General features: G+C 42.2%; 1 protein-coding gene across 4 annotated transcripts in view; it reads right to left on the reverse strand.

The window, feature by feature from the left end:
- Positions 1–23,771, reverse strand: part of LOC132427286 (proprotein convertase subtilisin/kexin type 5) — a 405,656-nt gene that overhangs the window by 349,054 nt on the left and 32,831 nt on the right. For all 4 annotated transcript variants that reach the window (XM_060014607.1, XM_060014609.1, XM_060014610.1 and 1 more), the window contains exon 2: positions 19,646–19,750. In XM_060014607.1, coding sequence (XP_059870590.1) covers positions 19,646–19,750 — 105 coding nt within the window. The remainder of the gene's footprint in view (positions 1–19,645; positions 19,751–23,771) is intronic.

Genomic DNA, 23,771 nt, shown 5'->3' on the forward strand with positions numbered 1-23,771 from the left:
AGGATCTGTTTGCCTACTTCTGGATCCTTGGGGGGACGTGAAAATGGAAACAGAATCTCTCAAAATAGAATCACCTAAGAGAGACAGTCAAGGCACTCAACCACCAACAAGCCATCACTCTCTACATGTACATGCTTGTCTCCATAACAAGCTAGACTATTACAATAGAGATATTCTCATCTCTTCTTGCTTAACAGAAATGTCAATCTTAATATGGCAATGTATTTCAATAGAATATTTTAAGTTAAAAAAAAAAACAAGATTTGTAAAAATTAGAAAACCAAAAAGCTAGCAACACAGGTTAGAACCCTTGAGACAGAACTCAACAACCCAGCTAATTAGGAGGATGCCAGACTACTGCAGCCCCCGTTCCAGCCTTCCACTGGGAGAGGCAGAACTGCACTTTTCAGCAGATGGTAGCCAAAATCCTAAAATTCTGTTTTTGTCAGAAAATAGGAAGATTTTTTTTTCCTAGTGACAATTTCTGATTCTTTGGTACACCCACAAGTCATCAAGTGTAGGAAATTTAAACTAGAGTCACTAATTTGCTATTTATTGTAACAACACTGCCTAGTGTTTACACAGCACATTCCGTTCTGGGATCTCCAAGAATGTTACGATCCTTTCCACTAAAACAGATGGAGAAACTAAGGCACGTAAGACCACCCACATGGCCACTGGGAGGGGCCAAGAGCAGGAGCCATCTCACTCATCATTGGGTCCATAGCCTTCTGCCAGGACCGAGTCAAGATCTGGTTTCCTGACAAGACATAATAACCAGGAGAAGCTGGACACGGAGTTCACATCTTGGAAAAGGTGGGTATATAGGAAATCCCATGAAACCAAAGCCCAATTTGATTTAGAACCTGAGAAACAGGCCTATGGGTGAGTCTGTAGACAACAGCCATCTGGGAGGATGCCAGGAGCTCAGTAAAGCCCTCCTATGAATTTCCCCACCCTGAGTCGAAATTGTCACCCTTAACATTTATCCCTTAAGCTTCAACTTGTGCCAAATTACAAATCCTCTGGGGAGGAATAATACTTTAAGCTATAACTGATCTTTTGTAACTTGTTGTGAATTAAGGCTTTGAGAGTCAGTCTCAGAATTGCTGAGGAAGAGAATATTGAGGATGCTGAGAACAAAAAGATGTAAAGATACAGGAGAGAGAGAAGACTTCAGTGAGAGGCAAGCCACCAAGGAAAAACTACATCCATTTTATAATCCTGCCCAAGTTCCAAGATATTTTATCTTCGTTTCTAATTGATCTTCAGGCAGCAGTGCCTTCTAGCTATCACTCCAATATTTCTGTCTAGGCTGTACCTTAAATTATGTACAAATCTTTCTATTAATCTCTTAGGTTTGGCAGAAGATACATTTAACTCACTCTGTTTTGTCCATGAATGTAGAATTATTTCAAAGAAACATTTAGATGATATTAATAGATTTTCAAATGTGTGATGAGAAGTTGGAAGCCCACCCAGAGTTTATGCTGCCATGGGAGATTATCTGGGAAGTGACCCAGGACATGCATGGGCTTTGGAATATAACCCATCTGGACTGCTTGCCTAGGTCAGTAGTTTACCAGCCCTGTGGCCCTGGGCAGGTTTCCTAATCTCCCAGCTCCTCCCTGACTTCTCTGTAATATGAGGTTAATAACACCTACTCACCCCATAGGTTATTCAAAGGATTAAAGAAGATAAAAGAGTAAAGGGTTGAGACAGGGGACAGAGTTAAAGGGCTCACGCTGAGAACTACAAAGTATGCCAAGGCCAGAATTCAAATGTATGTTAACCAGGGGGTAACAGACACCACAGACTTGGACAGGCTCGACCATGTTGCTAACGAAGATGACTGTTTGAGGCATAAAATGTATTTGCAGAAAGGCATCCACTGGTATCAATGACTAAACAGAGGCTACAGAGTACAGTGGTTAAGACGGTTCAGCCTGGAAACTAGCTTCTTGAGCAAGTAATGAAGCCCCTCAGGGTCTTTGTTTTCTCATCTGTAAAACAGGTAGACTAATCACCGGACCCCACTCTTAGGTTTGTCAAGAGCATGAAATGTATTCTCACCAAGAATGCTATCGCTGGAGGGTGATCTTAGACATTACAATGGTGGTGGTGCTCCCAAGCGCAACCCTGCCTGACAAAGACATATTCCTTACTGTTCGATGTTTCTTGTTATGGAGAAATTAAATTAAATTTAAATTTAAATTAATAAAGTTAACTTTAATTTAATTTTTCTCCTTAGGAGGACAATAATGAGAAAAATGGTTGCAAAACACTGAGTTAGCACATATAAAGCACCTACAACAGGGCCTGACACGTGATAAGCAGGCAATCAGTATTTATGATGAAGACTTTTTCCTTATTTTTAGATGTAACGGTAGTATCCTGGCTCCAGTTAAGTATGTAATAATTGAATTAATCGAAGGCTACCATTTCAAATTAAGTGTTTTAAGCTATTTAAAGTTACTTAGATCACTGAAAATGACTTTAAAGCAGTGTGTTGGTGAAAGGGGATTTGAAGAATGGGGAGAAGGGAAAGCTGATCTTTCAGTCTGCCTTGGAGTCCCTGCCTAAGTAATGTTAATCTTTCTTAATTGCTCCTTTTTACCCTCCTGCTTTATATCTTTGTCAAAGGCAGGAGTTAAGCATGGTGGAGTGAAAACAGTATATGCTTTGACAAAACCACCTAACTTCTCTGAGTCTTTCTCCTGGAAAGAAATGCACCTTCTTTTAACGTTTGTCAAAAGCATCAAACGACAGCGTTCATGAATTGCATAGCACAGGGCTTCCACATATAGTAGAGGCTTGATACGTACCAGCTTTTCTTTCAAATTATCCTTTTTGAATGATTGGGAACCACAAAATGGAGGTTTTCATTAGGATGCAGTCAATATTTAGTGTCAAACTGAAAACATTTCCAAAACAGTTTTTGAGAAAGATGCGTATTCAAGAAAAGAAAGATGTTTCATAGTTCAGCATTTCAGAGACCTGTAGGCAACCACTTGTAAGGATTAGCATGCTTTCTGATAATTTCTTCCTTTTTCCCTGGCAAGCGCCGCATAGACCCAGTCTCCTGTTGAGAAAGCCCTAGAAGTGAAAGAGCGGGGGAGCTTTTCAGGCCATGCTCCCCGTCTGTCGGCTGGCTTTGGTGGTTGGAGGCTTCCATGGGGTATGCGTGTATTTATTTCCCTTTGGTTTTCCTCAGGTCTAAATCCATTTGGTCCTGGCAGCCAAACTCCCTCTTCACTCTCCTTAATAGTGACATTCCGGAGAGCCAAGCATTTTAAGTGTAACAAATTGCCATTGTAACAGCTGCAATTATGAGTAAATTTGATCTTGAAAGAAGCCAAGGCACTGTAACTCAATAACGTTGTAACAGAGCTATCGTTATAATAAGGATAAAGTACCACAGTGTTTTCCTGGTGCTACATCGGCTTCCTTGAACAGAGGTGGGGGAGACAGCTAGTCAAGGATGTGCTTCCCCTCCCTTCCGGGAGGTTCGTTAACCAACTGGTATGCTTGTAAATTCATAAGCGGGAGGTTCGTTAACCAACTGGTATGCTTGTAAATTCATAAGCAGCATCCAGGTCTACAAACACCAAGACAGATTATTGATGCTCCTTGAGTGTTAAAGCGACTGATGAGCATAATCTGAACAATGAGGTGCCTATAAAGAAAAAATGCATCCCTGATGACACTCTCAGAACTCATCTACAAACTCTACATGGGGGGACACATATGCCTGTTTCTAGAAACAAAATTCCAAGTACACTGCAAAATCACTTGGTTTTCTCTGTTTCCGCGCACTGTTTAGCCACATAATTACCAATTATTAACCTCTTTAGATGGCCTCATGTCCTTTTATTCCTATTTGAAGTTCATCCATTGAGCACCTTTTGGTGCAGTGCTAAATCCAAAGCTTTCTATAAGACTGTTTCCTTCTTGATTCTTAGCTCAGAGAAGGGGGGGAAGATTATCATCCCCATAAGACTTTACTGAGGCAAATATGATGAGTCAAATTTCATCTCTACCCTCAACTCTTATAATAACGACAAAACTGCATAGCAATCTTTTTTCTTTTACTAAGGTCTGATTATTCTGACAAAGTTTCAAAAGTGTGGGGATTTGATAGCTGCTCAATACATTTCTATGGGATACTGAGTAAATGAAAAAAGCAGGTACTTTGGTTTGCTATCTCCAACTATATGATAAATGCACACACACGCACACACACACACACACACGCGCATGTAAATAAAATGACCAAATTGTTTCTGCTTTCACAGAAAATGCAGGAAGCAAGAAGAGACGAGCAGGTTTCATCCCAGTAGGCACCTGGCAGAAGCTTCTCACATTTGGCACCAGATCTCTGACCAAAACAAAAGCACAATCCAACGGTGAAATTTATCGCCTCCTCAGTCTCTCAGCTCACTAAACCCTGCATCAAGCCGACTTACTGTTAGGCGACTTGACCTGGTGTAACCGCTGCCACATAGCAACCCAATGAAATATTTATTGGTGGTTGTTACTGCTACGTGGCGCCCTCCCCTCGCCCATATCCTTTTTTCCCAGTCTCACTTCTCTTGCTTCTTCACCATCAAATCTTCCCCCTTGGTGCTCAGAGCATCAGGGTGGATTATACGTACTGGCTTCTGAAATGAGACTAGAACATCAAAATATTTGTTCTGCCGAGGACATAAAAATGCTCCAAACCCACTTGGAAAAAATCACCCATTTTAAACTATGAAATTCAAACAGTTAATGATATTTTTTCAGGTTCCCAAAGTCAAAATGCAAAATGTCATGTAATGCATACTGACAACTTGGATTTCTGCTGCAAATTTCATAGGCGTGAATAACTAAACAGTTCTCTACCAAATCGTATAATTCATACTTCTAGCAACTACTGATTGTGCATTTGTCCTGTGTCTGATAGTGGACTGGGAATTTACAAATAAACACCAAAACCTGGGTCAGGCAAATCCACCTCATAGTACACTTAAAAACGTATTCCGTTCAGTGTATAGCAGCTTTACTCATAATTGCCCAAACCTGATATGATCCAAATGTCCTTCAACCAGTGAATGGATAAACTGTGGTCTATCCACACAATAGAATACTACTCAGCAATAAAAAGGAACAAACCACTGATACACACAACCTCATGCATGAAATCTCAAATGCATTATACTAGGTGAAAGAATCTAGACTCAAAAAGGCTACATACTATGTTATACCATTTATATGACATTCTAGAAAAGGCAAAACTATAGGGACAGAAAACAGATCAGTGGTTGCCAGAAGCTAGGTGTGGAGGAAGGGGATGGCTATAAAGGACCCAGGAGAATTGCTGGTGGTGATGGAACTGATCTATATCTTTATTGTGGCGGTGGTTACACAACTGTCTACATTTATCAAAACTAACAGAACTGTACACTGTAAAGGACAAGTTTTACACTATAAATTAGACCTTAATTTTTAAAAATCAACCCTTCAAAATTAATTTATGGTAGGAAAAAATTAAACCGTGATTGTCTCTGGGTGGGGAGACAAGTGACTGGGAATGGGCTCAAGGGGTGATGGAAACAATCTGTATCTCGAAAGGGGTTTAGGTTACACATGTGTATGCATCTGTCAAATCTCAAAGACTATACATTTAACATTTGTGAGTTTCATTGTATGTAAATTTTACACAAAAAAACAGAAAAATGTTAATGACATGCATGCTGAAGTATTTGGAGGGGAATGGACTGATGTCTGCAGCTTATTTTGAAATACATCAAAAATTAGATGGATAAATGGATGAATAATGATAGATGCACATATATGTAAATTAAATGGACTAATAGATGAATAAAGATGGATGGGCATATAAATATGTGATAAAGAAAGTATATAAATGTTAATGATGGATTCTAGAAAGTATAGTGGTAGTCACTTTAAATTCTTTAATTTTGCTGTATGTTGAAAATCATAATGAAATGGGGAAAAAACAATTCTAATGAATTAAAATATATACATAACACAATGAGCATTTTAAAAGATTTAATAAAAACATATCCCATTAACTCTTACAAAGCTGTGAGGCATCGTTTTTCCCATGACTATCGTATCCTAGTCATGTAACATATCAGATTCAAATTGTAAATTATGCCGCAAACGCAGAGAGCTGTGCCTGTCACTTCACAGGGTTTGCTCAGCTATAAACTTGAATTAGACACACAAGGCTGAACATAGGCTTTATTTACCACTGATGATAAGAGAAAACTGACCCTTACAGAATGGCTTCCTAATTCCCTACCATTGTATTAACTCAAACACAGGACGCTGCAACTGGTGCAAAAGGGGGAAACGCTCTAAATTTTATTCCCAAGGATGTTATTCTAATGCCCCCAAGGTTGGAGTTGGAGAATCATGGAATTGGAAAAGGCCAGCTCTCTGTACTAGTGATTCATCGTGTTATCTTCGTTTAGGGCCACACAGGAGTCTTTGCCCTCTCGGGGTAATTCAGCAGTCTCAGGTTCTGTGCCAGGCTGGACTTCTGACCCTGTTCCTATCAGTTAATAACAACTGCTGGTTAGAACTTATGTCTATGGAGTTGGAACTTTCTCCTGTGACGGGGCACTCTTACAGTGACAGTGCTTTAAAATCTCCAAAATCTACAAATCTGCACACTGTGTTGCTTTTCCTATAATCATACAATGTGAAAGCTGAGAGCTGATCAGAAGGCTGATAAATAGATGCTTTCATTTCAATGCCCTTGTTGTGGCAGGTGTCAGGTTAACTACAGTGACCTCTGCCCCACCACACACACACACACACACACACACACACACACACACACACACACACACACACACACACACACACACACACACACACACACACCCTCTGTTACAGAGGTTTAAGGGTCAGGTATACAGAGCTCAGCCTCAGAGAAAATTGGCTTTGTCTCTTGGAATCAAGAAGAACAGTTTATGAAATGTTTTACTAGGGGCTGAAAGAGATTGTCTTTCTACCAAACAACAAAGAAGTAATCATCATGGTGGGGGCTGGGGGACTTTACTGGCTGGGTTACAGATATCACTATAAGCTGAAGAACCAATCTTAATGTCCCATCATACATGTATGGTAAAAGAAATAGTGGTTACTCCAAGCAGGTTCTTATATAGTGATAATGTTTTCTAGAAACACTTCATGACATAGGGAACATGGGAAATCTCCTGATTTACTGTGGTCACGGGAGACTGGGGTTTTGGTTAGTCTCTACCCTCAGCTGTGCCTTACGGCATCTACATGTACTAATGTCTCGTTATCAGTGTGTTTTTCCTAACTGTAATCTCAAAATGATTTCCGTGTAAGTTAGGGTTGTCAAACGTACCAAATAATAACACAGGACACTCAGTTAAATTTGCATTTCAGGTGAAAAACAAATTATTTTAATAAAAGTATGGCCCGTACAATATTTGGGACAAGCTCTTATTAAAAATATATTCTTTTATCTGGCAGCCCTAAATAGAAATAAAAACTTGAGATGTGTTAGTGAAAAGCTATTAAAACGGTATTAATTGATGCCTTCAAAAGTCTCAGCTTTCCAGTGATGTTGGAATTGCATTTGGGGATAGAAACTGATGCTGAGAACTGGGGTTTTTAGCTTCAGGCCGGCACTTTAGGCTTACTAGGTGGTAAGCTCCACTGGGAAAAAGCTCTGGGGTCTACCAGTATCTTGTACACAATTAGCTCTCAAAGTTATCCCTGGAGAAAGCAAATGAATGAATGGCTAACTCCAGAGAGCCCTCCCATGCTACCTCATTCCTGGGAGACTTCAGTTTTCCCGGTATTAAGGAATGACCCCACTTCTTTCCCAATCCTCCAAGTAGTCTCCATCTTTGTCATTTTCTCTCCGTGCACAGATGAATTTGAAAAGGGCTTCCTGCTGGCGCAAAGAGTAAGTCTGAAAAGCTTGTCCATATCTTGAGGGACATTATTGGAACATTCTGTCTAGAGCGAAGGCTGCCCTTGAGCTGGGGCCTAGCAAATTTGCCCTAAGACACAGTCCTCTTCCTCACATACTCACTCTGCTCACCTTTTGCCCTTTTTTTTCGGTGGGGGTGTGGGTCGGGGGGCAATCACAGCCTAAGCTTGAAAACTCAAACCTGAAAACACTTGCTTAGCTTTGCCAGTGGATTAAAGAAGAATCTACATTCCACCAACAATTTTCATGAATTGTGTCCACCCTTGATTCTTGGCTTCTTCTATTTCCTACTTCCTACCCACCACCCTCCCAATATATTTCTAATTTCCATGGTAAGCTTTTAAAAATGTGTTCTAGTGTTGTTGTCATCTTAGAAGATGTTCCGTTTCTCCAAAAACTAAATAAAGTATTAAATTCCTTAGAAGCACTTGTATTAAGTATGTTTTGCTGTTCAGAACTGCCTTCTGCAATTCATGAGCATCAGTAATGATAATTACCATTCTCGTTATCACACTCTTGTATCAGTGAGAGACATGTACTCTGAAAACAAAGAAGCAATGTTACTTCTTCCTCATTTATCATGTGCATTGCTGAATAGGTAAAGTCTATCTGTCTCAAGACTAACCAGGTTATTCTCAAGTCTAATTGCAAAATTCACTCTTTCAGGTAGAACAGAGTCCAGGGGAAGAGCTCAAGTGCTAAGAAATATTCTAAGTATTGGGGAGAAAGAGAGAAGGAGGAAGTTTGGAAAGACATTAGAACAGGGAATATGAAAAGGGCACATCCGATGCGCAATGTGGACCAACAGTAAAATCACAGGTGACACTGGTTCAAGATGGTAATTAATGGATCAGAACTAATGTCAGAAAATGGCTCACCTGCTCCATGATTTTATAAGTGAAATAAGCCCAGTGAGGAGTGACCTGCTAATAGCAGGTTGAGCTAGTAGCAAAGCTGAGACCGGAATCCAAATATCCCAAGTCCAGCCAATACCTCTTTTATTTTATAAAACAGTTTCTCCAACTGGCTGCCCCCACGTCTGCACTAAAATGAGATAGTACTGTGTATGTCATCATAAAATGATTTGAGTTCTAAGGCAATTAAGAGAAATTCAGCCCCTAGATTTATTACTTCCTCTCTCATTTATTTTCCTGTACAAATTAATTTTAAATATTTATTCATTCATTTATTCTTCTATGGATGGTCTTTTATGTACCAGATATTATTCCAGAATGAGGGAATACCACAGGTAGTAAGATGGGGCCCCTGCCCCTACTGAGTTTTATCCTGGAAGGGAAAATCCAATAACACTCAAATAAACAATATGGTTTTGGATTCAGATACGTTATCAAAGAGGAAATTAACATGTTAAAGCTAGACAGAAGCTGGGTAGATGAGATTAAGGGTGTATTTTAGCAAGGATGACTGTCGAAGGGCCTTCAAAGGAGGTGACATTTGCTTTGATACGTGAAGGGTGAGAAGATATCCATCATGCAAAGACCAAAGGAAATATGTTCCAGGCAAAGGGAAAGAGTTCGATGTTTATAGAAAGAGGTCAACGTGGCTGAGAGTGATAAGCAAAAAGGAGGCATTTCAAAGCCTAGCTCAGGGAGGTAAGAAGGGGCCAGATCATGATGGTCCTTAAAGAGCATTAAGAAAAAATTGGATTTTATTCCAAAGTCCATGGAAAGTCTTTGAAAGACCTGATCTTTGTACATCTTAAGAAGCTTACTCTCTGTGGAGAATGACTACAGAAGAAGAGTGGAAGTAGAGGCAATTGCCGCAGTCCAAGTCAAAGACAATGGTGGGATTAACCAGGCTGGTGGCAGTGCCGGAGAGGAAAGCCCACAGGTTCACAGCTTTAAGATAAATTTTAGCAGGGAGACCCCCTTAATTGTTCCATGAGGGGAAATGAGGAAAAGGGAGAGAATCAAGAATAGATTGCTTTACTTTTGGCTTGGGCAACTAGATAAATTATGGTACCGTTTACTGGGAAGGAAAAGGTTTGAGCACCATGGTGATGGATAGAAATTAAAAGCATCGTATATGTCATATTATGGCTTAGATGCTTACTAGACATCTAATTGGAGACGTCAGGTAGGTGAGAGAAGGAGATATAAATTAGAAGCAAGGACACCAGCATAAAGGGGAGCCCTGGGCTCTCCAAAATTTATAGGTGAGGTGAAAAAGTACCATCCACAGAGACAGAAGGTGCAGGAGAGGCAAGGAGAAAACTGGGAGACGTGGTCTCAAGAAACTGAGAGTCATTTTTCAAGAAGGAGCAAATGATCAACCACTGTATTAAGTGAAAGATAGAGTCAGATGAGAACAGAGATGAACTCACCAGATTTGAAATGTCAAATATCATTGTTGATATCAACAAAGGCAGTTTCAGTATAAACAGTTTTTTAAAAGTCATACAATGTGGAAAGGTAACTATTAAGAGTTATTTTTATGTGTTTGTGCTTCCTTCCAAACCTACGCTGCATATAACTACACAAAAATACACACAGGTCTTTTTGTTTGTTTGTTTTTAAATGTAAAACATAAATAGGAATACATCTTATATGTTCTTTTTATACCGCTTTTTGTTACTTTACATATTATTTTGGAGATCTTTCCTTATCAGTATGTATAGATTTATAACATCATTTTAATGGTGAACTTACTATTTTCTTATAAGAATTTAACCTATGCTTTTGATCTTTTCTTATGTACAAACCATTATACCGTATTATACCATGTACTTCCCTGAGTAAGGGCATGAACAATGATGAGGACAGAAATGAGGAGAGAAAATCGATGGACAGAGGAGTTAAGTGCTCACCCCACAAAGATCCGAGCATGAACAAAGACCCAAAGGTTCTTTCTGTTGTACCACATTGCCTCTTTTTATGTTGTAAGAATTGATTGACATTTGGTAGAACTGAGCACAGAAACAAAATTCACAAGCACTTTTTAACAAATCATGCCTTTTCAATGGTGATGTTTTAATTGGATCTCTTATTTACTCTTGCATTCATTAAAGTAAATACGTAAATCAGTATGATTTCTCTTCAAAGCCAAACAATTAAAAGGGCTTTGGGTTTTGTTGTTGCTGGCTTGTTTGTTTTTGCTGTTTTCGCTTATTCCCTAGGATTACTTACTTATTATATCCTAACTTGCCCAAGAGTTCAACAGAACCTGTGGCTCTAAAGTTCCCTTCTTAAGACCTGTTACAGACTGAATGTTTGTGTTCCCGCAAAATTCACATGTTGAAACCTAATACTCAACGTGGTGGCATTCAGCAGTGGGGCCTTTGGGAGGTGATTAGGTCACAAGGGTGGAGTGACCTAATGGTCACCTATAAATGGGATTAGTGCCATTATAAAAGAGACCCCGGAGAGCTCCCTTGTGTCTTCCGCCAGGTGAGATTACGGTGAGAAGACGACTGTCTATGAACCAGGAAGTGGGGTCTCACCAGACACCGAATCTACCAGCACCTTGATCTTGGACTTCCCAGCCTCTAGGACTAGAAGAAGTAAATGTATGTGGTTTATAAGCCACCTAGTCTATGATATTCTGTCATAAGCAACCTGAACTAAGACCAGACCTAACGAGAAATTCAGAATGTCGTCATTACCCTACACTTTCTAGATCTAGCACCGGCTGCTTTAGAATCTGACACCTTAGAAATACTACATAAATTAAGAAAATAATACAGATTTTATATTTGTACCTTTCCTTCACGTGGCTAAAGCGGCAAAATCCATAATTACCCTTCCCCCACCCTATCTAATTCCTCTCCCTATTTTTACATGGTCATCACTTTATTTGCTTCCTTTTTCTGTTCTTTTCTTTGACTTATCCTATTTCCTCCAGGCTTCATTTCCTGTTGAGACTGTTGTCAGTGGAAAACTGGGTAAAGGCACAAGAGGAGCTAGAACGAGCTCCGGCAACCCTCCGTCCTCACCGGCAGCAGCGTCTGCTTCAGAACCGGAGTGCTCTGAGCCAATTATTTACACCTAAAAGATCGTCGCATTTCAGGGCTTCCCGGGTGGCGCAGTGGTTGAGAGTCCGCCTCCCGATGCGGGGGACGCGGGCTCGTGCCCCGGTTTGGGAGGATCCCACATGCCGCGGAGCGGCTGGGCCCGTGAGCCATGGCCGCTGAGCCTGCGCGTCCGGAGCTTGTGCTGCGCGGCGGGAGAGGCCACAACAGTGAGAGGCCCACATACCGCAAAAAAAAAAAAGATTTTTGCATTTCAGTTTGGAGACTAAGACACAGAGAAAAATTATACTAGAGCCACTCAGCAGAGCGTGACTGACAGACTGAAACCAGTGTTCAGGTGAGGGCAAGACCGAGGCCAAGTTACGAAAGTGCTAACACCTACCTTTCACGCCTCCCCCACTTCTTCCCGATGCAGCCCACCTCAGGGGTCACAAACTGGGATGCCCCTCGGATGCATTTTCCTTGGCCCACACGAATATGTTTAAACTTCTGAATTACTGGCCAACATTTAAAACTGGGAAACGCCCCATGAAAGTGCAGACTTGCCGGCTCTTCTCAACTGGCAACCACGAGCCAGCATGCAAACATGAAGCCGCAGGGCTGCGGATGCTCCCTTACACACAGCAAGGGCTCTACACTCTATCCTATGCCCAGGGATTTTCTGTCTGGCCCATCTTACTCATCCTTCTTATCTGCACGCCACTGTGGGCATGTGCGTTTATAACCTTTCAGAATGAAACACTGCGAAGTGCTCTCTAATAAAGATTTGGCCACTTTTCCTAAGTAGCTAAAAAAATTGGGGTTATGACCCAAACTTTCCCATCAGATAACCCAGCAGTGTACAACCTGACTCTCTGGTTTCTGATCATCCAGACATCTGGGAGACCTGAAAACAAGACAGAAAAGAAGGGAAGGCGGAGAACTTGGTGGCATCTGCACCCACATACTCCTTCCGTCTCTCCTACACTCCTAGCCATCCTGCCATTATACCTGTATCACAGGTTGCAAACTTATGCCTGAAACGCTTCTCCCAGGAGTCTACACGTTCTAGTGGGGTTTTCAAAGGCACAGGAATGCTATCAAAAAGCAAAGACAGGAATCTGCCATAGCGGTTGCACTTCATAACTGGTGAAGTGTAGTTAAAGAGGGTCACCCGGGGGCTTCTCTGGTGGCGCAGTGGTTGGGAGTCCGCCTGCCGATGCAGGGGACACAGGTTCATGCCCCGGTCCGGGAAGATCCCACATGCCGCGGAGCGGCTGGGCCCGTGAGCCATGGCCGCTGAGCCTGTGCGTCCGGAGCCTGTGCTCTGCAACGGGAGAGGCCACAACAGTGAGAGGCCCGTGTACCGCCAAAAAAAAAAAAAAAAAAAAAAAAAAAAGAGGGTCACCCGGAACAAGACAGCCCCCCAACATGCCCCTTGACCATTGCATCCACATCCTCTCCACTCATCATCACACCCAAGCCCACGCTGCTTCCAGAAGAATTCAGGGCATTCTCAAGCTATATGGTAACTGCTTTTATTCACTGGTGAGATGCTGAGAAGCAAATGTGTAACAATCACGGTTATGACACAGGCTAAGAACACACAGCCTCGGGTTCCTGCCCCAGAGAACACAGCCCCTCTCGTTCCACCTCAACACACCCAGGATCTGTGCACGTGGCCGCCCAGCACAAGCCCAGGAATGTTGTTATAAAACTGCACTTCACAGAAGAAAGTCAAACCATGAGGTTATTATCACAGTTAAAAGCAAAGAGCAGAAAATTGAACGGCCAGAGAAAACAGTCCACGGGAGCACCAGCTGGAATGAGGGCAGGTGGGGTGAGAGGAAGTGCAGCAGCGGCCAGATCAGGAAGCACTTGTACTCGGGGTGGAATGAATTTTGAAGCTGCACCAGGACACCAGGAATCTTGTCAGTGAAAAGGCATGGCTGTGATTCATGCATGGGAGCCAGGCAAGATGGAGCTCAGACACTCCTGAGCATCTATTTCTAACTGAATAAGGTTTCTTTACCTCCAAAGATCCCCTGGCAGATCAGGTGTATGGAAACCACTTTTAAATGGTTTGTCTCAGAGTTAAAAAAAAAAAAGAGTTAACTAACGTGCTGGTTGTCTCCACAGAAAAATGACATATCAATCCTCAGTGAAGATAAATTGATTCTGAAATTGTAAAGTGAATCCATGGAGAAATGAGGTTTGACTGATAAGAAGTAGATTGGTACAACTTTTTGGGAACAGGACCATTATGTACAGTGAAGTACCCCTGCACCCTTACTTTACTCCATCACATCGTCTTCACCCTTGGGGCAAAAAGAAACTCCATTCGCCTGAAAATCAAATTCTGGACACAATAGGTACCAACAGGCATTAGTCAAGAACTTGAACTTCCCTTTCTCCTTTCACAGGTTTGATTCTATCTGATTTCGCTAATTACCTCCAATTACTTCATTTCCGCCTTCCTGTCCTTTTTCTACAGCCCTTTAGCTGTCCCTGTACGGTGCTTGCATGCTCTGCTCTAAAATCCTCTTCAGAGGAAATGGCTTACATATAAATGTAACAAATGAGCAATCTCTCTGTGAGCTAAAGCCGTGAACTTAATTCTGGGCCACACTGACAGAGGGACAATTGCTGCTCCAGCAGACTAAGAGAGGGGCTCCAAATATTTAAAGAGCTGTTATGTGTAAGTCTGGAAGGTAGAAGTAGATCCAATCAATGGATAGAAGTTACAGACAAGCAAATTTTAGCTCAACATGTTAAATCTCTTTAATTATAGAAATGTTTGCCTTGTCCAGTACTGAGCTCTCTGTCACTGGGCATGTTTAACAGATCTGAAAATAATATTTTTAGGAGTATGACAGAGGGTATGTTAGCATTGGATAGGAAGGAGAGAAGTCTAATTCTAAGGAGCCTAGGATTCTGCAATAAATAATACTATATCAATAGTTTTTCCGTATTTGAGATACACAGCCATACACATCCACGCGATGAGGCGGGTTGATAAGTTGAACTTCAGGAAAAAACAAGGCAGGAGAGTTGCTCATCCCTGAGCCCAGAGCAGAAGGTAATTCTACCCTAGATTTAGATAAAAATTGATCTTTAAATATATTTGAAGACAGAAAAAAAACGACTGGAAAAGATAAGAGATTAAAAGGCCAGAATCTTCAAGATAAAACCTCATGGGCAAGGGTAGACGTTGGGCTCGTATATCAAACCACACATGAATAGGACATAAGGGCTAAACGAAGGACAGTTTATGTTCTTTATTTTTGAAAGCCTACTCTAATGGAAAATGTAGGATTCTGATTTTTCTGTTCTGGGTAAGAAGAATGAAAGAGAAATATCTCCTCCACCACCCCTGCCCATGTCTGCACCGGCAGTTAAAGAACCGTAAAGAACTTTCATTCCAAAGACCTCCCGTAGATATCGCCCTCTTTGACCAAAATGCCACAGGGCTGGCAAAGATTTCCAAGCAGATTAATGAGAGGCTTCTGAAAACGTTAATGCAAGACTGCTGTCTCTCAGATGTAACCTAGGTCTCTTGGAGAGAAGCTGGTGAGTCAAGAACACTGTTAGACTCACCCTTCTAACGCTGTAATATCGTACCAACACTTTTTGCCAAACTGTGTTATTATCGTGCAGTGATGCCGTCTTAGAAGTCTGCGGATCCCTGTCATTTAAAAGCTAATCATAACATACCGTTAACATATGGGAATCCAGTCTATTCTTGTTCTCCGGGCTCATGTGCCCCAACTGACCACAGCATTTTCTTAGCACCAGGAGGGTTGTTCTTACAATGTTGCTACTTTTGCATCTCCTCCTTTAGAACCCTCTAAGTAAAAACAATAGCAGGGGGAAGAAGCAGCCATGCAATTTACTCCAGCAAGTAAATGCCAGGATCTGTTGAGTGTGTGTATTCCCTGCAATTCACCCATGTGTGTTTTCCCTTTCTGGAGAAGACGAGGAACAAAAATAACTTCACACGTCACCAATGTTTCCCACCAAGCCATTCCACATGGTCCCGTCCCCCTAATCACAAATGTGCCTCCACTCTGGCACACAAATCACCCACCACACACACACACACACACACACCCCCCCAAGACTAAAGAAAAGGAGTCCTGCCTAAGAAAGCAAGTTGTGCGGGTACTTTATACTCCCCATGAGATCTGCTGGGAGTGGAAAATAAAAAGCCAGCCTGTAGAAATTTACATAATCTCAAAGTATTTCCCCACAAAACGCCTATTAATTAGGTGGGGGAAAATCGTATTTTAAAATAAAGAAACCTGGCAGACACCAGGTTTCATCAAGTGACCAAAGTTAAAATCATCAGCAATGAAACACGTCAATGTCATGCGCCTCCCGATCTGATACACTGGGAAGGACATAGCACTTCTCTGGTGTTCCTGCCAAACCTGCAGCTAATCGTGAAGAAACAGACAGACACAACTTGAGAGATCTACAAAATAAGTGGCCAGTACTCTGAAAAAAAATTCTAGATCATGAAAGAAAAGGAAAGGAAAGGGGAAGGGGGAAGGGGAAAGGGAAGGAGAAGGGGAAGGGCAAGGGAGGGGAAGGGGAAGGGGGAGGGGGAGGGGAGGGGAGGGGAAGGGGAAGGGGGAGGGGAAGGGGAGGGGAGGGGGAGGGGAAGGGGAGGGGAGGGGAGGGGGAGGGGAAGGGGAGGGGAGGGAAGGGGAGGGGAGGGGAGGGGAGGGGAGGGGGCGGGGAAGGGGGAGGGGAGGGGAGGGGAGGGGAGGGGAGGGGAGGGGAGGGGAGGGGAGGGAAGGGAAGAAAATGAAAGTATGACAGAGTATACCAAGGGGATTTGGGAAATATGACAACTGATGTGATCCTGGCCCAGAAAAGAGACAACTGGCAATATCTGAATAAAATCTGTAGATTAGATTATAATATTGAATCAATGTTAATACCCAGATTTTACCAAAATGTTAACCATTGTACTCCCAGTTATATGACAGAAAATCCTTTGTTTTGGTAAATACACAGTGAAGTATTTAGAGTTAAAGGGGCATCATGTCTGCAATTTGCACCCAAATTTTCAAAAAGAAACGTATATACATAGCTATGTGTGCTTGTGCGTGCATGTGTAGAGAGAAGAGAGAGAAAATGACCAAGTAAGTTTGACGAGATGTAAAATGTAAACGTGAACATTTAGGGAATCTGGGAAGTGAATACAGGAATTCCTCATAACGTTTTTGCAACTTCTCTGTAAATAACATTTGTTGTTGTTGTTGTTGTTTTAATTAAAAAGGAAACTTAACCTAAGTGGCGGCCTGAGCTTTTCGTGGAGGGAGCTGGAGAAGGAGGAGGAATGTAGTGGACCCCCATCTCCTTTGCTCTTCCGTCCCCAACACTGAGAAGCACTGTAACGTCTTGTGTTTCCCTGAAAGCTACTGTGGGAGGCTGCAGAGAGTTCCCTGAGGGCAACACCCTATCCCCAAATCCCCAGAGCCTAACACAGGGCCTGGCATATATTAGACGCTCAAGCAGTGGCCAATGGAAGGAATGATCGGACTTTAAGAAATGTCTGAAAGAAACTGCAGGCAATCCCCAATCTGCAAAGTTGGTAGAACAGTGGCCCTTCTGTATAAACAGCTGGGCAGCAATGAGGGGCAGGTGGCATCAGAATGAGGAGTGAGAAGCAACATACAGTCCTATTCTAGGGTATTCTTTATATGGAGGAGGCAGAGGAACTGAGCATGTACCCTGGGGCTGGCCTGAACTGGCTCTGTTCCTCTGGGCGGGGTGGGGGAGGACATACATGCCAGGCACTACGTGTCCCAGCATCTGAGGTCTCCATTGGGTCCTGCGTGAGCTATTTGATGCACTGAGATAAGAAGAATGGAAGGCCAAGCTTCCCCAAAAGAACGTTAAGGCTTGAAATAGCTCTGTATTCAATTCTGTTCTTACCTCCCAAACCATTTAGTACTCGGTTTTTCAAATTCATGTGGACTGGGCTTCCCTGGTGGCACAGTGGTTGAGAGTCCGCCTGCCAATGCAGGGGACACGGGTTCGTGCCCCGGTCCGGGAAGACCCCACATGCCGCCGAGCGGCTGGGCCCGTGAGCCATGGCCGCTGAGCCTGCGCGTCCGGAGCCTGTGCTCCGCAACGGGAGAGGCCACAAGAGTGAGAGGCCCGCGTACCGCAAAAAAAAAAAAAAAAAAAAAAAATCACGTGGACTATGCACATGAGGTCTGAAATTAAAATCATTTAAATTACCAAAGTTCAAGAAAGCTTGGAAAACGTTAACAGATGAAAAACGTGACTTTGCTTCGAAAACTTCGCTAATTCAAGAACATCCTAACAGATTGCTTTTCCAGTAACATTTAATTCTGAATAGAGATAAAGGGAAAATATACATATAAGCCACAGGCTGCCAGAGTGTTAAGTATCAGGGGATGTTCCTATAATCCACAGAAAATTGGGCCCTACAACAAACGTGCTTTTTCTAACCACCAAGATACAACTTCACAATCATGAACGCTGTGTGATAATATTCCAGACAAAAATTAAACAAGAACTGTGGCACATAACCGAGGACAGGACTCCAAAGAGCCAACCTGATTTGCATATTAATTCAAACAGGGACCTTTTTGCTTTAATAAGGAATACCATTTTTGAGGAATCTCTAGGTGACATTGCCATGCTCACTGGTATAGACTTGTTGACCAATTTATTTGAAAATGAGCTCCTATGATAAACCCAAACCATAATGAGGAAAAGACAACCCTTCCTGATCAGTAAATAACAAACAGTGAATCCACAGAGGAACCAGGGCAGGCTGGTACTGCTGTCCTCTCTCCCTCTTTACTCGTCACATCTGGGAGGCCAAGCAGCTCTCTGTCAGAGTCAATCCCTTCCTCCAACTTAATAAGGACAGAGGGTTATCTCATCCTCAGAGTTTTAGTTGCCAGTTATTAGCCTGTTTGTCCCTAACACCCTCCAGCTTCCTATCTCCCATTTCAAAGCTGTCCTGCCTCTCCAAAATGGATTGGGAGGATCTAGACATGACATGTCTCCTGCTAGGTTCTCCTAGAAGTATGCTTTCTGTACAACCCAAAAGGATTGGGGTCAAGACAATGTGTAAGAAAGATCCCTGTTGAGCTTCCAAGAGGAGCACAGCCAGCTTCTGTCCCTTCTGTGCTCAGAATCCCTCCTGTCTCAGACATGGTCTAGGCCATGGTCTAGGCCCTGGGCCACCAGTGGCATGGCTCTATTAATGCCCGTTGAAACTACAAGGATTCGTGGTGACCTAAGGCCTGACCTAAGCGTTCTGGAAGAGACTCCTCTACAGAGCTCAGATAGAACCTCAGATCTGTATGCAAACAGGCAGATAGTATGGTCTTCTTAAGACCTCAATACTTCTGAATCCATCCCCATCTGTCCCCACATACACTCCTTCTCATTTCTCCATGACAACTCCTACTTCTGATACCCCTGGGCTGTTCTACAACTGGGATGATAAGGGCACTTCAATAAAAAATCAAGCCACTGCCTATTTTTGGTCTCAAGAGGAAGCAAAGATATTGGACCAAAGGATAGTATGACAGCTCTTGAAATGTAAGCTTTCGTGCTGGTCACCAGTTCCTAGTGTGATGTTACCAATGAAAAATGCAGAAGCTCTGCCTCTTGGTCCCCACCCAACTGGTTCTTCTTACCTTTGGTTCCATTGAAATGAAACTGTGTGTTCCTCTGCTTGAGAGAACTGACCTTTTAATCGTCCTGCTGTGATAGAAGTGGTAGTAATCCTTCAGGGCCCCGATCTGCAAAGGCAGGAGGGAAAGAATATAAGAGAGTTAACGTATGAAAAGTCTTCTGTTTTCCTGGTTTTTCATTAAAATAAGAACACAAAAGCAAAAAAAAGAAAAGGTCCATAAATTATGCAGTTGCTGGCCATGCTCAAATGTTACTTGAAGCTTGGTGATCACTTTTCAAAAGAAGGACATGTGATATGAAATGGAGTGTCCTTGAGGTGGTGACCGTGGAACTAAAGATTATAATGGGGCAGCTTGGGCTCTCCATATCTCCCTTTTAATGTTTAATTTATATGCAGCATTTTAAGTAATTTTATATCAATCTGTATCTAAATGTATGAAAGAGAAACAAATATCAAATAGCTATCTGGTTATAAAAACACATCGCATTTTGTTTGCTCCGAGAAATGTACAATGAAAGACCTTGTTAGATTATTTATATCGTTAATTTGAAACAAGTCCTAAGCAATTGATCATTCGCAAAGAAAACAGTACTTAGTTTGTTTCCTGACTTCGGTAGACAGTATAAATACATAGCTCTTATTCATGTGTTGCAAAACTAAAAGTGGAATGAATGGCAATTTCTAAAACAAAACAAAGATCACACGTCCCACCTATCAGCTAAGCTTCCTGTGTGACAATAGTTCAGTCGACTTTATCTTAACCATTTCTTTAACGAATTAGTTTTCTCATTTATGTACCCCTTTCTTTAGTTAAAAACAGGTCTGTTTAGGATAGCTGTAAAAATAAATCCCTGTCCATTCTAAGAAAACAAACTAACACAATTCCAAACAATCATATTCTTTCAGCAGACTGTAAAATGTGGATCACATAATGGAAATTAAACCATACAATGAGCTAAGGCAGGAGAGCTTGGTTCTAGTTTCGGCCGACGGTCACCAGAAGTGTCTTCTTAACTAAATCGCATATACTTACTATGTCTCAGTTTCATTATCTATAAAATTGGACTTCAAGCCAGTTCATTTCTCAGATCACTACAGCTGTCAAATTCTATTCTTTACCACTGACACTTTACTCGCCTTGGGCAAATACATTTAGCACACCATTGCTCTACCCTAAAAGAATGACCATCATCAAGATGTTTTCCAATTAGGACAATTCAAAAGTTAGGCCTTCTTAATTGATAAAAAAAAAAAAAAAAAAAGTCATTGCCCCAGCTTAATTTTTTCAGATAAAAGGTTTACTTTTCATTCCCATCTTTTCATCACATTCTCAATCATCGTCCCGCCCTTCCAATAAGGATGATCAACCAAATTTCTGTGCCAGTTAAGAGTCATCTCCTCACTGGGACTTCATGCTCTAATTGAATGTTTCTTATCTTCATTAAATTTGAATGTCTTAAGTCTCCCATTTCTGATTCAAGTGGAACTGCCCAGATGTACACAGAAGAGATCCTGGACTCTGAAAACAAGTAGGAAATGAGGCAATCCTAGCTGAAACCTCTAATCTCGATGATTCTGGACTCTGAAGCAGTAGAAAACAATGAGGAAGAGGGCACAGGTGCCAGTCCCAGTCTCCACGGGTGTTTCAAGGAGGGTTTTACAGGCCAACTTTAAAATTCCAGAGGAGCAGGGGTAGAATTCAGGAGGGGCTGCATAATCCTCTATAAGAAATCTTAAAATCCCAAGAAGCTTAGAGCTTTCACCTCACATAGTTTCTGTCAAGAATGCTCCTTGGGGGCTTCCCTGGTGGCGCAGTGGTTGAGAGTCCGCCTGCCGATGCAGGGGACGCGGGTTCGTGCCCCAGTCTGGGAAGACCCCATATGCCGCAGAGCGGCTGGGCCCCTGAGCCATGGCCGCTGAACCTGCGCGTCCGGAGCCTGTGCTCCGCAACGGGAGAAGCTACAACAGTGAGAGGCCCGCGTACAGCAAAAAAAAAAAAAAAAAAGAATGCTCGAGTAAATACAGTAGTTTTTGTGGAAAGGAACAGAGAATCTCTGAGGAAGAACTTTTTATCAACGTGAAAAGCGCCAGTATGTTTAAGATCATGTCCACTCAACTATTATGGAAGCTCTTCGACTATAGGAAATGACTGAATTCAACTCAACTATTAAACTCAAACTGTGGATGAAATACACCCTGAAGAAATATTCAGATCCTTTGTGGCTTCAATGGTACACACCAGAATGCTGGCCTAATGCAGTGTACATGGAGCTGGAAAGCGGAACCCTTGTCCTGACTTAACTTGCTCTGGGATTTTGAATACATCACTTAACCTCTTTGGGCCTTGGTTTCCTCAACTGTGAAATATGGACACAGGAGGTACAGTGGACAGAGACTGGGCGTCAGAGTCTAATGGGGGATGATAGTGTTTATGGGTTAGTGTGGTTATAAGGATTGAATGTAATAGCAGGTACACTGCCTAGTCAAGTCACTGTCCAGCACATAGTAAGTAGCAGAAGGTTATGAGTTTCCCTTCTAAGTTTATATTCAAATCCTACCTTCCCTCACCTCCTATCCCTCTAATTAATCCCTCACCTCTGTCTCTTGGCAGGATTCCTCTTAATCTGCCCTGGTATCACCTCCCTTATTTCACTTCCCTTATTTCACTGGCCAAAAATCAAAAGGGTTGATGATACACTGTTGGCAAGGATGTTGGCACAAATGCAGCTCGTACAGGATCAGTAAAGAGCGTACCATGGTACAAGTGTGTGGAGAGCCATTTGGCAATATCAATAAAATTATACACAGTACTTAACCTTCAACCTAGCCTTTCCACTTCTTAAAATTGATTCTATAGGTAGAGTCATTTACGTAAAAGAATGGATGTTAGTTAGAGCAAATTTTGTAAAAGCAAGAGAATGCAAACAACTAGCTGGCATCAGTAGGTGACTGGTTCTATATGAACTGAAATGCATTGTCTCCAAGGTAGTGGATAAAGAAAGAAAGAAATACAGGTGCAAAAGAGGCATATAATATGACCCAATTTTTGTAGGAGAAAAAAGGAAGACTCTAGATGACATGTGTGCTTATATGCACAGGATATTTCAAGAAGGAAACTTGACAAACTGGAAAAGAGGGATTTTCTTTTCATGATTTATGTGGCTGCATTATTGTTTTAAATGAAACTAACCAAAAATGAAAACATAATACAAATGAACACGTGAAATAGCACACACACAAATCCCACCTACTTTTCCAGGGGCAAATACGCTCCCCCAATTCCATGGGACTGATACAAGGGCCACTTCTATTGGGGCCATTAAATCTCTTTAGCAGTACACTCTATTTAATCTCCATCTTTCAGGGATTCTGTTTCCTCTATAGGGTTATGGAATGGTGTTCACTGATTGGCTGATGCCTCAATTACAGAATGCCTGCCACGTGCCAAGCATCTTGCTGCTCTTCCGCATGGTATTATATTTAACTTCACCTCCCCAAGAGCTTCTGAAGACAAATATTAGTACCTCCAACTTGATAAAGGAGGCTATTGAGGCTCTGGTAGTGCCCGAATGTACACAGCTGGTATTGTGAGCTGGTAAAGTGTAAATCTTTGTCGAATGCCTAGCATCGGGGTGAATTTAGTTACGTTTCATGGTGCATCCCGTCAACGGGCTCACAAGACGCATTCCGACATCCTTCTAGTGAGCCTTCCTATGCTGCAGAGCTAAATTCTATGCAGCCAGGGTTCTGAATGTGATAAGGTTCTACCAATCAAAGGCAGACTGTGGCATCGTGAGGCATGCTCCTGGAGGCATTTTCGTGTCTAGTGGTGGCTGTGGCTAAAGGTCTTAGTACCTGGTTGCTAGCTTTCTGGGCATTCATTTGCACATCCTGTTTTGTCAGTCAGTTGGGAAGAGATTTTAGAAGAACTACAGGGGCATCATAGGGTAGCTTTCTCCTTCCTCAGCTTCCTCACTGAGGCAGAAGCAGCAGCTCTGGTGGAGGCCCATGCTGTGGGGTGGCTTTGGGGGCCTTTTCTGAAAACTTGGCCCTCCTGATTGATACTCCAAGCTATTTAATAGTCAATACTGAATGCCTTCCAAAGCAGACCAAGCAGTGGATTCAGT

The sequence above is a fragment of the Delphinus delphis genome, chromosome 6 (genome assembly GCF_949987515.2).
Source record: "Delphinus delphis chromosome 6, mDelDel1.2, whole genome shotgun sequence".
NCBI classification, from domain to species: domain Eukaryota; kingdom Metazoa; phylum Chordata; class Mammalia; order Artiodactyla; family Delphinidae; genus Delphinus; species Delphinus delphis.